Source organism: Nicotiana tomentosiformis, chromosome 12 (genome assembly GCF_000390325.3).
Source record: "Nicotiana tomentosiformis chromosome 12, ASM39032v3, whole genome shotgun sequence".
In the NCBI taxonomy this organism is placed as follows: Eukaryota; Viridiplantae; Streptophyta; class Magnoliopsida; order Solanales; family Solanaceae; genus Nicotiana; species Nicotiana tomentosiformis.
In genome coordinates this window covers 9,037,212-9,052,417 of record NC_090823.1, presented here as the reverse complement: position 1 = coordinate 9,052,417, position 15,206 = coordinate 9,037,212, and the positions used below count along the sequence as shown (strand labels likewise).

At 34.7% G+C, this 15,206-nt stretch overlaps 1 protein-coding gene and 1 long non-coding RNA gene across 2 annotated transcripts; one reads left to right on the top strand and one right to left on the bottom strand.

Annotated features, from left to right (window-relative positions):
• The first annotated feature begins 8,944 nt into the window (after positions 1-8,944).
• LOC117275709 (protein NRT1/ PTR FAMILY 7.3-like) lies at positions 8,945-14,350 on the top strand. The gene is made up of 5 exons (XM_033655011.2): positions 8,945-9,103; positions 9,584-9,698; positions 11,918-12,135; positions 12,357-12,925; positions 13,070-14,350. The coding sequence occupies exons 1-5, from the start codon at positions 9,077-9,079 to the stop codon at positions 13,944-13,946; spliced, it is 1,806 nt and encodes a 601-aa protein (XP_033510902.1). The 5' UTR covers positions 8,945-9,076; the 3' UTR covers positions 13,947-14,350.
• Positions 10,971-11,373, bottom strand: LOC108944392 (uncharacterized). Its single transcript, XR_001968420.1, has 2 exons — positions 11,153-11,373; positions 10,971-11,113 (listed from the first exon to the last, which is right to left on the bottom strand). It is a non-coding gene; the product is annotated as an uncharacterized lncRNA (long non-coding RNA).
• Positions 14,351-15,206: the final 856 nt, after the last annotated feature.

The following is a 15,206-nucleotide window of genomic DNA, read 5'->3' as shown; positions in this document are numbered from 1 at the left end:
ACAATAATATTTTTCCACAATAAAGAGCTCACGGCTCCATCACAATGAGTACCAAATATCTTACGAAATATTCAGGAATAAATAATTCAGGAAAATAATATTTCAAAATCTTTAATACGTTGCTTCAATATCAAATTTAGAAATGTCAAATACTTCATAATAATAATATTTAATTTAAAAAAATCAACCTTTAAATAATGCACAGTATAAAAGAAACTAAGTTTCAATTAAACAGATAAAACAATTAGCAGGAAAAGGTCAAGCAAATAAGATATACAAATCAAATCAATAATGGAGAATATAACAAGATTTAATAATTTAATTAATATGCAACAGTGATCTTCATAATTTGAACACATAATCCTTCACATTTAGTCCGTGTACACACTCGTCACTTCGTGTACACAACTTTCATCACATTACAATTAATACCAATCCTAGAAAAATTTTCCCCACACAAGGTTAGACAAGTCACTTACCTCGACTTGCTCCAATTTAACCAAGTAATATGTTTTTTCCTCGATTTTCTGATTTCGGTCGACTCGTATCTAGTCATAAATAATTCGATACAGTCAACAAAAATTATAGAATTAATTCTATAAGAAAATACTATATTTTTCAATAAAAATCCGAAATTAACTCAAAAATGGCCTGTGGGGCCCACGTCTCAGAATCCGATGAAAGTTACGAAATATGAACGCCCAATCAACCACGAGCCTGACCATACCAAAATTACTAAATTCCAATAATAGTTCGACCCTCAAATCCTCAAATCTATCTAAGAGGGTTTTCAAATTTTTTCAACTTAAATCATCAATTAATTATTAAAAATAGTGATAGATTCGGGTAATCTAACAAAGATTGAGTTAAGAACACTTACCCCAACGTTTTCTCTGAAAATCTCTCAAAAATCGCCACAATACGAGCTCCAAATCGTTAAAAATGGACTCTGAACTTAAAATATTTTGTCCAGTGGTTTCTTCTTCGCAAACGCGACCCTTGTCTCGCGTTCGCGAAGCACAAAAATGTGCTGCCCAACTTTCCTCTTCGCGAACGAGACCAACGCTTCGCGAACGTGAAGCTTTGCTAACTTAGACCTTCGCGAACGCGTCCCTTATCTCGCGAACGCGTAGAACAAAAGACTGGGGTTCCCAGCTGCCTCGCTCTCCTTCGCGAACGCGACGCCACTCACGCGTTCGCGATACACACACAGACCATACCTTCGCGTTCGCGTCCTCCCCTTCGCGAACGCGAAGAACAAAACCTCACATTCAGAAAACACTCTTCGCGAATGCGTCCTACTCCTCGCGTTCGCGATGCTTCCACTGACCACACCTTCGCGAACGCGAAGAACAAACTTCTGCAACAAAAACCAGAAAAATCTACTACTTCTCTAAGTCCAAAAATGACCCGTTGAGCATCCGAAACACACCCGAGGCGTCCGGGACCTCAACCAAACATACCAACAAGTCCTAAAATACCATTCGAACTTAGTCGAATCCTCAAATCACATCCAACAATGCTAAAACATGAATCACACATAGATTCAAGCCTAATGAACTTTGAAATTTCTAATTTCTACAAATGACTATGGAACCTATCAAATCACATCCGATTTACCTCGAATTTTGCGCACAAGTCATAAATGATATAACAGAGGTACTCAAATTTTCAGAATCGAATTTCGACCCCGATATCAAAAAGTCAACCCCTCAGTCAAATTTCCCAAAAATTCAACTTTCGGCATTTCAAGCCTAATTCCACTACGGACTTCCAAATAAAATTCCGATCACGCTCCTAAGTCCAAAATCACCATACGGAGCTGTTGGAATCATCAAAATTCTATTCCGGGGTCGTTTGTATATAATTCGATATCCGGTCACTATTTGAACTTAAACTTTTAATTTTTCATCAAAATTCCATATCTCGGGCTAGGGACCTCAGAATTTGATTTCGGGCATACGCCCAAGTCTCAATTCACGATACGGACCTACCAGAACTGTCAAAATACTGATCCGAGTCTATTTGCTCAAAATATTGACCAAAGTCAACTCAGTTGAGTTTTAAAGCTCTAATTTATATTTTAATCCATTTTCACATAAAAACTTTCAAAAAAATTTTACGGACTGCGCACGCAAGTCGAGTAATGATAAATAGTGCTTTTTCGAGATCTTAAAATAGAGAATTAATTATTAAATTTAAAGATGACATTTTGGGTCATCACATAAATAAATTTAAATTAAGAGTAAGATTGATAAATTGAAACGGATGAAGTATATATCAAGAATCTTGTTATACATCACTTTGTCTCGAGTTGGACGTTAACCATTTTACTTCTCTAACCGCACATGAACACAATGAGAATTTTCAATAAGAGAGCTCGGATCGAATCTGTACTAAAAGTTCTAGCTCATATTCTTTGATGTAAAAAAAAAATAGTTTATTGCACAAAGTATCTCGTGTTCACGCAGGATTCAGAAAATGGTCTCATTCTAAAGGGTATGATGTAGACAGTCTACCCTAATGCAAGTATTAGTGACTGCTTCTATGTCTCAAACGCGTAATATATAAGACAACTCGGTGCACAAAATATCTCGCATCAGTGACATTCTTGCTCGGATTCTTCTATATCAACTTGGTATAATTATCTCTTTGTTTCTCTCATGATTACTTACTAAATTGGTATTGCTAACTGATACTAATAGGGCTACGCCATTCCCTTTTTATCATTTATATTTGGCTATCTACTATTTGTGACTTAATTTGTGTCAATTACATGTCTGCTGTCCCATATTTCATTTTTTTTCTCAGATACATTCCCTTTTATATATTCTCTTTTATTTATGTGGAATTACTATTAGTACCATTTATTTAGGTGCTCAAGATTCTATCTTTATGTATCTAATTTATATTCTGTCGTTAACAAGTATGTGTGTAGTTGGTTCAAATCATTTTACATAATGAATTAACTAGTAAGTAGTAACAGGTTATTGTATTCTATTTCAAGTTAGCTATGAAGGGCTACGTACATGCTAGTGCTATAATAAAACAATTCATAAATTATCAGTAAACAAAACTTAATCTCGTACATGATTTTCTAAGGAAATACGAAAAAATATATATTGGTCGTTTTATTGTATATAACTTAAATTTATAAAATTCCCTTAGAAGATGTGCTTCTTATATCGCGTTAACTTTTTACCAAACTATATATGATGATAATTAAGTTATAATTTAACTTATCACTAATTGTGAACAAAGTTTTAATGACAGCTTTTCCACAACTAGATCTGCTTAAACATTCTTTCTTGTTAACCACTCGAGATGGGAAAAGCCAATTACAGAATTTTGACACTGAATCCAGGCTCCAGCTGTTAAAAGTCAAAAAGTTATCACACTAAAAACAAATTCCTAATTAAACTTTTCTTTTTGTGAACTAATAAGATACCTAACTCTTAAACAATATCTTGTTTTCTTTTCTTTTTGATTTTTTGGTGTCTAGTACTCGTATTGCAGCCTAACAAAATTTGGATTCTTACAAGAAATCCCATATTGAACGGTAAAATAGATCCTGACAAAGGCGACTTCATTTCCCGTATTAAAAGGTAAGACTTACCCTGACAAACGACTTTATTCTCAGGACACGATATCTTGTTCTTTTTCTCTTTCCTTGTGCCTATCGAAGAAACACTAAATCAAAAATAATTTGCCACAAAATTTTAGCAAAACCCACACATGGTCGATTTTGGAAAGGGTGAACCACCTCTTATATATATATATATATATATATATATATATATATATATATATATATATATATATATCCCATGCACTCAGGACGTTCATTGTTACTAAACGCATGTCTTTAACCTAGTGAGTAGAGTTACTTGTTATCTATACTGATAAGAGATAACATATACTTAGTGAAACAATCGTAATGCACACGATATAGCCCGAATATTGTTGTAATTATTTAAGAAGAAAAATGAAAAATTAAGATGTGGTGTTTGCAAAATTGATCCGTCTAAAGATAGTGATTCAAGACTTTGTGTGGCTAAAACCAGACTACTAGCTCACATTATCTGAACTGAGACGTGGGGAACTGTTTTTTGCATATTGGAATTTGTGGGAAGATTTTTTTGACACCTTGAGGTTACAAACCTAGGGGAAAATTTTACCCCAACAAAACAATAACAACAACTGTTAGGATCGGGAATTCGGGTAGTGCGGAATATAGCCAAACAACGGTATAATGACAATAACAAAGACAATTGAAGTTGATAACAATGACAATTAAAGTAGATAAAGAAGACACAAATTTAACGTGGTTCGGTCAAAGTGACCTACGTCCACAAGCGGAGAGGAGCAATTTACTATAAGAATAAGAGTACAAAAGAGAATACAAAATTAGAGTAAACACTCTAATTAATCCCAAATACCCTAAGAGAATAACCTCACAAGATCACTCCAAAGAAAGGGTTCACACAAGTGCTTCCCAACACTTAACTTTCATATAAAACACTCTTAATAAAGGAAGAAAGGAAGAAACAAGAAATGAAGACTCAAGTCTTGTTGGTGTGTCTAAAATGAACTAATGGCCTTCACTTTTATAGGCAAAAAAGTCTTGACCTCTTAGGTGTAAAAGAAGAGATACAACTTGTGCAAATAATGTCCAACACACAATGCAATATTTTTGGGTCCCAAAGAATATTGCCAACAAAGTCTACACTTTGCAAAGATACTTATGCTTATGTGAGATGGACTCCATTTGACAAAATAATGGCCATATTACAAATCTCCACCTTGGCCTAATTTTGGATGATATAGTAAATTTGCTCCACCTCTCTGCAAAAACCCCAATGGGCATATGTCAAAATTTAATGCCATCAAAATCGGACAAATTGTCTGATACCGAAACTGTAGTAGGGCCTATAACAGTGGATCCCAATAAAGTATATAACGAACCAGATCTGTGTGCTTTCATGATCAAACGAGTACCTTGAAAAATTTTCAGAACTCCACCTTCACCAGTGAATTTGCACCCAAGGGATTCTAAAGTGCCTAGAGAGATGAGATTTTTCTTCAACTCAGGAACATATCTAACGTCGGTGAGAGTTCTCACCACATCATCGTGCATTCTGACCCGAATTGTACCTTTGCCAATAACGTTACAAGTAACATTGTTACCCAATTGGACAACTCCACCTGCAACTGAATCATATATAGAAAACAAGTCCCTGCTAGGACACATATGATATGAATAACCGGAATCTAAAATCCACTCATTGTCTAATCTGAAACTAGTTTCAGTTGCTAAAAATATAGTTCCCTCAATCTCATCAGTTGCTACACTAGCTTCGGCGGTGTCAGTATTGTTGTTCTTATTTTTTCTTTCTTTGTGCTTTTCTTTATTTTTCAGTTTAAAGCATTCAGAGATATTGTGACCTTTCTTATGACAATAGCGACACTCTAAATTATTGTATCTGGAATTGGAGTCGGATTTGCCCCTAACAAACAAGCCAACTTCCGCTTGAGTTCCACTAGCTTCCCTAGTAATATCACTATCTATCTGTTCTTTTGATTTTAAGATAGATTTAATATCCTTATAAGAGATATTATCCTTTGCATAAAGCATAGTATCTCTTATATGCTTAAAAGATGGGGGTAGAGAACAAAGCAGTAACACGGCTTGATCCTCATCTTTAATTTCAGCATCTATATTACTCAAATCCATAAGAATGGAATCAAAGGTGTCAAGATGAGAGAGAATGGAGGTACCTTCACCCATACGAATTGTATAAAGCTTCTGCTTCAGGTAAAGTCTATTTTCTACCGTCCTCTTCATATATAAGGTTTTCAATTTTTCCCACATGCCTTTAGCTGTGGTTTCTACAGAAATTTCACGTAAAACCTCATTTGAGAGATTTAAAATGATACCTGCTTTTGCCTTTTTGTCTATGATGGCAAACTCCTCGTCCGTCATTTTATCCGGCTTCTTCTCCTTTCCTTGCAATGCCAAGTCTAAGCCATCCTGAATTAGGATAGCTTCCATCTTTAATTGCCACATTCCGAAGTTTGCACTTCGATCAAATTTCTCAACATAGGTCTTTGTTAGAGTCATTTTGGCTATTGAAACTAACTCGGTTAGATCCGGCTCTGATACCAATTTGTTAGGATCGGGAACCCGAGTAGTGCGGAATTTAGCCAAACAACGGTGTAATGACAATAACAAAGACAATGGAAGTTGATAACAACGACAATTAAAGTAGATAAAGAAGACACAAATTTAACGTGGTTCGGTCAAAGTGACCTACGTCCACAAGCGGAGAGGAGCAATTTACTATAAGAATAAGAGTACAAAAGAGAATACAAAATTAGAGTAAACACTCTAATTAATCCCAAATACCCTAAGAGAATAACCTCACAAGATCACTCCAAAGAAAGGGGTCACACAAGTGCTTCCCAATACTTAACTCTCATACAAAACACTCTTAATAAAGGAAGAAAGGAAGAAACAAGAAATGAAGACTCAAGTCTTGTTGGTGTGTCTAAAAAGAACTAATGGCCTTCCCTTTTATAGGCAAAAAAGTCTTGACCTCTTAGGTATAAAAGAAGAGATACAACTTGTGCAAATGATATCCAACACACAATGCAATATTTTTGGGTCCCAAAGAATATTGCCAACAAAGTCTACACTTTGCAAAGATGCTTATGCTTATGTGAGATAGACTCTATTTGACAAAATAATGACCATATTACAACAACAATAAACCTAGCGAAGTATTACAAGTGGGATATCGAAAGAATAGTATATATACAAACTTTATCTCTATCTTGTAAAGGTAAAAAAATTATTTTTAAATTCCAATAGACCCTCAGCTAAAGTTTTACTACAATTTGCTTAAAATTGGTATATACTTGCAAAGAAGGAAGAATAAAAGTGGTTTTGTTTTCTTTTCTGTTCAAGTTTGATGGGCATTCGGTACATATGTTGGTGGGAGAAATCAAAATATGCACAAGTTAACACGAACACCACGATTATTGAAAAATGATTCAACATATTAGAATGCGTGAGAGATTTTTATATCAATAAGTTGGGGCATAATAACCTTGGCAAAATTAATTTTGCTAAAAAATAAAATCGACAATCCTTAATAAGAATCAGAGATTCATGTCTCTTGTGGTCCGGCCCTTTCTCGGACCCTACGCATAGCGGGAGCTTAGTGCACCAAGCTACCGTTTTTAGAGATTCATATTTCCATTTGGACAGAACAACGTTATTCCAATGTCATCAAGTGAAATTAGCACATAATATGGAATCTTATCCTTCTCTAACATATAGGGGTATACAAACCGAACCGGAAAACCGTACCAAACCGAAAAATCAAACCAAATCGATTAAAAAAATCCGATTAGGATTGGTTTGATTTGATTTGATTTGGTATCCAGTAAAAAAAATCCGAACCAAACCGACATATAAATATATAATTTTATAATATACTTTTAAGGCTTTTTATAGAATTTTCTTTTTTTAAAAAATCGATAGAAATATTTGCGATTCTCTTATGGGATAAATATGAAGTGCTCCACTTTTATTAATTTTAAATAATGGGTTGTATGTTTATTTCCTTATCAAGTGTTAATGAAATACATTAATCTCTTTATTCTTTTATATTCATATGTCAATATCTATTAAATTCTTATATCTTTTTCGAATTTGAAGTGGTCTTCGATAATTTAAAATTAAATAGAACATATCATTATTTAGGTATCATGTTGATTTTTATGTTTAATTATTAGATTCGGTTAACCTTGAAAGTGTACATCAACGAAAAATTATTGTCAGATGACTAAAAAACTATCATATATTACAAAAAAAATTCTCCCATAAGAATATTTTAATAGATCATATGTTAGTCATTTTTTTTAATTTTTACTAAACATATATTTACTTATCAAAAATTTAACAAATTAAGACTGAAATAATATTCATGTAACAAAAAAACCCCGAAAACCCGATAAAATCGAACCAATCTTAACCGATATAGTTGATTTGATTTGATTTTGATAAAAACCCAACCGACCCGATTCATGTATACCCTACTTAACATAGTTGAACCCCAAGTTCAAGATGCTGCAAAACTCGACATATATTATTTTATACTTACGTTTGGTTGCAAAAGTCTTGTTCTAAAATGTCCCCAGGCAACCAAACATAATATTCTAAATTCTTTGTTTGAATCAACAAAATGATTTTCCAAACACCTTCTAATCAATTCTTGAAGATCATCCAGCTCCCTAATATGCAATTTGCGAACACGCTTGATTTGGAACAAGTTAACAGTTCATTAAACATCTCGGGATCTTCCACAACATGCTCGTGCTATTCAGGATCGTATAGTTATAAATTGTCAATACCATACAATAATAATAATATATCCTATGAATTCTCATAAGTAGAGTCTGAGAAGGGTCGTACGTAGATTTTACCCTTACCTTGTGAAAATAGGGAGATCGTTTTCGTAAATTGTCAAGACCATAAGCGTGAAAAAACTAGCTAAAAAAACACATAAATTTGTGAAACATAAGAGGAAAAGACTAATAATTTCTCATGCTTAGTTAAAGCAAAATAAGGTTAATAAAGTGATCAAAATCAAAGTTTGCCCACCCTTTAAAAACATAGGTCTCCAAATCATTCAACAGAGCATTACACTAAGTGTTTCATGTGTCAAATCAACTTTCAACCAATTGAGAGGCAAGAAAAAATATTGAAATGGACCCTCAATATTAGGTAATTTGATGTGTTAAATCACAAACAAAAAGTAACCTATACTTGCGTCCAAAACATCATGTTAACAAAATTTGGTCTTGTGCCTATTCCTTTTTTTTTTTCCTTCCTAAAAAAATCCTTTAATCTCCACCTTCCACTTATCATCTCTCAAACTTCTATATATACTTTCACTCACTTGCATTTATTCTCAACTCTCTTTTCTTTCTTGGGTTCTTCTCTTCATCTCCACCATTGATAACACTCATTAATACCAAATATTTTAAGCAAATCTTAGAGTCAGTATCAATGGCATGCTTGGAACTCTCAAAAGAGGTTAGTACTCACAATCTAGGCATCTTATCTCTATTTTCTTTCTCAGCAGCTCGATACATAAAGTATCACACATTCATGTTTGGTCCGGGACGGGTTGCACTTTAAGGAGTGTAATATAAACGACCTACCCTAATGCAAGCATTAGCAACTGATTCCACAGCTCGAACTCGTGACCTATCAAGGAGACAACTTTGATGTTGCTCCAAGGCTCTCGCTCATTCTCTTAATAATTTTCATAAAGATTGTTAGTTATATATATCACCCAAAAAAAAAGAAAGATTTGCTCTTATTCCTAGTGCGTACCATTTACCATGATATAGGCGCACGTAATAGCTTCTTTTTTTCTAAGTTATCAATATTAATTTTAGGTGACCCGATAGTATATAGTTTTTTTAATTATATCAAAGCTTGTTAAGCTAACTATATATCTTTATTTTAATTTATTTTTCTTTTTGGAACTTTATTATATATGATCATCAGGTGAAGTTGAAAGGGGAAGAAATGGATTGCACTAAGGATGGAACTATTGATCTTAATGGAAAGCCAGCAATCAGAGAAACAAGTGGGAAATGGGTGGCTGGAATTATGATTCTACGTAAGCTTTTATTCCTGAAATTAATCATATTAGAAAATTCTTAATATTTATCTTTGAAAAAAGAAAACGACATAAAGTACTATTAGTAATATCTGCATCTGCTTAATTTCTTTTATTAGTTCAATCATGGTATATACTAGAGCTACTCAAGTTATATTATTCTATACGTTCAGCATGTACAGTCATGAGAGTATAGAGTGTAAATGTGTAATTCGAATCTTATAGTATCAATTAAGTATATAAACTAGATCTATTTATATAATTCAAATCAATTCTTATCACTTGAAGTAACTTTTCCGATTGAGTTAGACCCAACTCTCTTAACATTTCTAACATGTAGTCTTTCCGGTTTATTTTTATGTGTTATTATTTGATTGAGTATGAAGTTTAAAAATAAAGAATTTTAAATTTTGTGATCTAAAAATAAAGTTATAAATATTTTTATTGGCTATAAATAAACTAAAATGAAAATTTTTAAATTAATTTTCTTTTAAATATAAAAAATTATTATTCCTTTTTAGACAGATTAAACAAGGAAAATTTACTATTACATAAATAACAAGTAATATTTACTTCACTGATTTTAACCGACGTAGAGCTTTTTCTGTTGGTGGGAGAAAAACAAAGAAAAAGAAAGGTTGATAAGGTGAGGTAATAAATAAAGCCAGCTATCATATATGTTGGAAAGGGAAAATGACAAGAGGTTGAAAAAGCCAAAGCCTAATACTTTACAGTAAAACTAAAATGACAAGAGGTTGAAAAAGCCAAAGCCTAATACTTTACAGTAAAACTAACCAAAACGTGTGTCAAAAGACCAGGTCTTATTGCTAGGCACTATTTGACAGCTTTCAAATACATAGATACCTAGGTTTTGGCATATCTAAGCTACGGTGTGAGGCAGAAACAGAGATTGGATTTATAGTTTATGAGTTCTAAATTAATCACGTAATTTATAGTTCGTCTTAGTTATTGGGTTTATAATTAAACATTTATAACTATTTAATAATTTTTCTATTACAAATATAATATTTAAACAAAAGTGACTGAGTTCGGTTTAACTACACCTAATAGACTAGGTCAACCTCGGGTGTGGGGTGAAGGATCAGGGCGGAACTATAGTTACGTAAACGAATTCAAAAACTGTTAAAATTTTATTTTTGCACTAGATTTTTTATTAAATATGTGTAATATTTAATATAGAACACAGTAACTAAAATAAAAGTTCAACGGCGAGTAGCCTGATGTAAAAAGTATTTCGTAAGTCATGCAAGGTTCGAAAAAAAATCACACCCAAATAATATAATATAGATAATCTAATATAATACAAGTAGATACTTTTACGATTCAAATTTGTGATTTATAGATCACACGAAAATAAGTTTACTGTTAGTTTCGAGGCTCCCTCTTAGAGAGACCTCCTCGGATAGGGTGTCGAGGCTCCCTCTTAGAGAGACCTCCTCGGATAGGGTGTTGTCTGTAATAGCCAAAATCCTGTGGAAGACAGAGGAAGGATAAGGAAGTGACAAGAAAACCATGCAGTTCTAGGAAAAGACATACCTAACATAAACCCATGATACGATGTTGTGGGACTGCCACGTCATCCTTGACAAAATTTTGATTCTTGAATAGTGGGGGAGGGGCTAATTATGGTGATATGGACTTTCACTTATCCCCAACTTTTATATATATATATATATATATATATATATATATATATATATATATATATATATAACACCTCAAATTATAGACATGGTCCTACATCGACAAAATATAAGAGAGATGTTGGGTATAACAAGTCCTAGACCCCAGTAACGCGTTTTAAACCCGTGAGCACATAGATTCAGAACGAACAATATCACTAGCGTGCTAGCTGTTACAGATGGTATCAGAGTCACTCTTGTGTCAGCCTTGTCGATGGTGGCTCAGAGTTCAACTGAGTTTAGACAGTTCCGATTAGGGAGGTCAAACCTCAGTGCCGAGTCTAGACAAATCCCATGCGAAGAGGCAAACCTTAGCAAGAACGATGAGTGCATGTATGTTGAATAACTTAACTCATTAATTTTATAAAAATAACAAAATAAATATAATTTATTATTTCTATTGAAATTTGAACACCACTCCAATTTCATTTACTTTGTCTCTTAAAAGCAGTTTAATACTTTCACTTCTTTGTTTTCTTCTTTAATTGACATTTTGTTTCCATATTGATAATGTAGTGAATCAAGCTTTAGCAACTCTAGCATTTTTTGGAGTTGGAGTGAATTTGGTGTTGTTCTTGACAAGAGTGCTGAAAGAAAACAATGCTGATGCTGCTAATAGTGTTAGCAAATGGACTGGCACAGTCTATATATGCTCCCTTGTTGGTGCTTTTCTTAGTGACTCTTACTGGGGAAGATTCAAAACATGTGCCATTTTTCAAGTCATCTATGTAACTGTAAGTATCCCTTTAACTCCCATTATAATTCTGATGTTTAACTGGTTCATTTGAACATAGTATTTTCGACACACATATAATGAACCCATAATTTCAACCGTACATAGGCGTCAGTGTTAGGAACCTTAAAGGTTGAAACTATCAAGTTTAAATTTAGAATTCGCCTTTGATTGTAATAGTCCTTGATCTTGCCCTTACTAAGTTTGGAACTTCATTGATAGGGATTGGCATTACTAGCACTAGCATCACAACTCTACTTGCTCAAACCTAAAGGTTGTGGAGATCGAACGACTCTATGTGGAGAACATTCAACCATGGGAGTTGGTCTATTCTACATCTCTGTCTACATGATTGCACTAGGATATGGAGGTTATCAGCCCAATATTGCTACCTTTGGGGCTGATCAGTTTGACGAGCAGCATCCGAGGGAGTCTCAATCTAAAGTTGCCTTCTTCAGCTATTTCTACTTGTTCATGAATCTCGGATCGCTCTTCTCCAACACCATTTTGGACTACTTTGAAGATGAAGGAATGTGGGCTCTTGGTTTTTGGGCATCTGCAGCATCTGCTTTTGCAGCATTAATGCTCTTTCTTGGAGGCACTGCTAGGTACAGACACTTCAAATCTAGTGGCAACCCTCTTGCCCGGTTTGCTCAAGTTTTAGTTGCAGCAACAAAGAAGAGTAGATTAGAGACACCAGAAAATGAAGATGACTTCTACCAAGGGGAAGACGACGACGACGACGACAACACAACTGGTGGTAGAAAAATGCTACACACCCACGGTTTCAAGTAAGCAGAAATACACTTACGTGTTCAATCCACTATGTCTACAAATATCTCAAATTTATGACCTGACTCTGCCATTCGTTTATCATTGATGACTAGTCTATTTGCCATTCTATAATGCACTAAACTAGATTTTTCATGTTGCAGATTCTTGGACAGAGCAGCTGTGGTGACATCAAGGGAACTTGACAACCAGAAGCAGGGCGATCACAACCCATGGCACCTCTGTCCTATTTCACAAGTTGAGGAGGTTAAATGCATTTTGAGACTGCTGCCAATTTGGCTATGTACCATTATCTACTCTGTAGTTTTCACGCAAATGGCCTCTCTGTTTGTCGAGCAAGGCGATGCCATGAAAACTACAATAGCAAACTTCAGGATTCCAGCAGCAAGCATGTCTACCTTTGACATCCTTAGTGTAGCAGGCGTCATATTTCTAAACCGCAGAGTTCTTAATCCACTAGTCAGTAGGTTTAAGAAGTGCAAGGGTGATAACACCGGGCTAACTGAACTTCAAAGGATGGGTATTGGACTAGTCATAGCAGTAATGGCTATGCTTTCAGCAGGAATTGTGGAGTGCTTCAGGCTAAAGTACGCGAGCAATGACTGCAAACATTGTGAAGGCTCAAGCTCTCTTAATATCTTCTGGCAAGTCCCTCAATATGCTTTTATAGGAGCTTCAGAAGTATTCATGTATGTAGGCCAATTGGAATTCTTCAATGCACAAGCACCCGATGGACTTAAAAGCTTTGGAAGTGCACTATGCATGACATCGATATCATTAGGGAACTACGTGAGTAGCTTCCTTGTGAGCATAGTGATGAAAATATCAGCAACAGACAACATGCCGGGATGGATACCAGGAAACCTTAACAAGGGTCATTTAGACAGATTCTATTTTCTATTAGCTGGTTTGACATTAATAGATTTGGTAGCTTATATTGCATGTGCTAAGTGGTACAAGAATATTAAGCATAGCGAAAAGATTCAGGAACACGAGGAAGTTGACAAGTGTGAAGTCTAATGTACCTGATAATGATCATACCTTAGGCATGTTTTGCCAGAGCCATATGAATAAGAGGAAGATGTGCAATCTCCACAACATTTTGGACAGAGTCTCTGCTTTTAGTATTTGGATTTCCTCCATCTCCAGTGTTCCAACCCAATCGGCTCAAAATCCCCAGCTCTGCAGAATTGTCCTGAGAGTTGGGCTGCTCTTAATTTCTCGGTCCTTCTTTTCTCATTGTTGCTGCTGCATTTGTTGGTTCCGTCATAGTAGTTCTTGATTTAACGAACATTTTGGATTGATATGTAAATGGATTGGCTTTTCCTGTATCCAAGAAACTGTTGAACACTACTCATGTACCCTTAGAAAATTCCCATGTCCAAAAAGATCTCATTAATTTCATATGCAATTTAGAGCTAGAAGAGACAGTCTCCATCTTAATAAACAACTTGCATTGATATGTTTGAGTAAAAAAAGGGCAGTCTGTGCACAAGGCATCCCTGTTCACACAGGTTCCGTGGAAGAGCCGCACCCCAAGGGGTGTGGTGTAGACAACCTATCCTAATGCAAGCATTAGTGGCTGCTTCGGCGGCTCGAGACAACTTTACCGTTGCTCCCCTTCTATGTTTTGAGTAAGATGGACACAAATAAAAAATCTGTAAGTTTGAGTTTCCGAAAGCATGGAGCAAGAGTTATTAGAAACCTCAAGAGTTTCTCTTCAGTGGAAGCATTTTCCTCGAAAAATAAGTTCCACAAAGAACATGAAATCATTTACTAGTAGCAAAATATAACTATCCGAAGAGGATTCAGGTTATAAAAAGAAATGCATGTTCTTGGAAAAAGAAACACAACACTATAAACTACACCAAAAAACCTTTATATTGTTTTGCCTTATCTGTGATAATGATGTATTCATTTCTGAGGTCTAGTAAACTAAGAAAATCCAGACAAAACTGAGATGATAGTACACCATCAGAATTACAAGTACTATTGTGCATAAGTTGGGGTCGGCTATAAGAATCCTCACTCATCAAGTTACTCAATTTGAATTCTTCTCGTGCCAATATTATGCAAATACAAATATATTTATTCACTTTTCTCTATTACTCATTTCATGCCAATTTAAACTAACATATAATAAAGTTCACACCTTTCCCGATCTATTATCACGCTCTTCATGTGCCAAAAACTCAAACTTCTACAAATGCGCTGAACCTCACTGGATATATCAGTAGCATTCTCTAATGCAGAGCAGAGCACGCAAACACCGATATACAA

Bases quoted from the DNA above. Each gene is read 5' to 3' on its own strand.
- LOC117275709 (XM_033655011.2), top strand. From the start codon at position 9,077: ATGGCATGCTTGGAACTCTCAAAAGAG. The intron at 9,104-9,583 runs GTTAGTACTCAC...TATGATCATCAG, and splicing joins GCTTGGAACTCTCAAAAGAG to GTGAAGTTGAAAGGGGAAGA. The intron at 9,699-11,917 runs GTAAGCTTTTAT...TTGATAATGTAG, and splicing joins GGCTGGAATTATGATTCTAC to TGAATCAAGCTTTAGCAACT.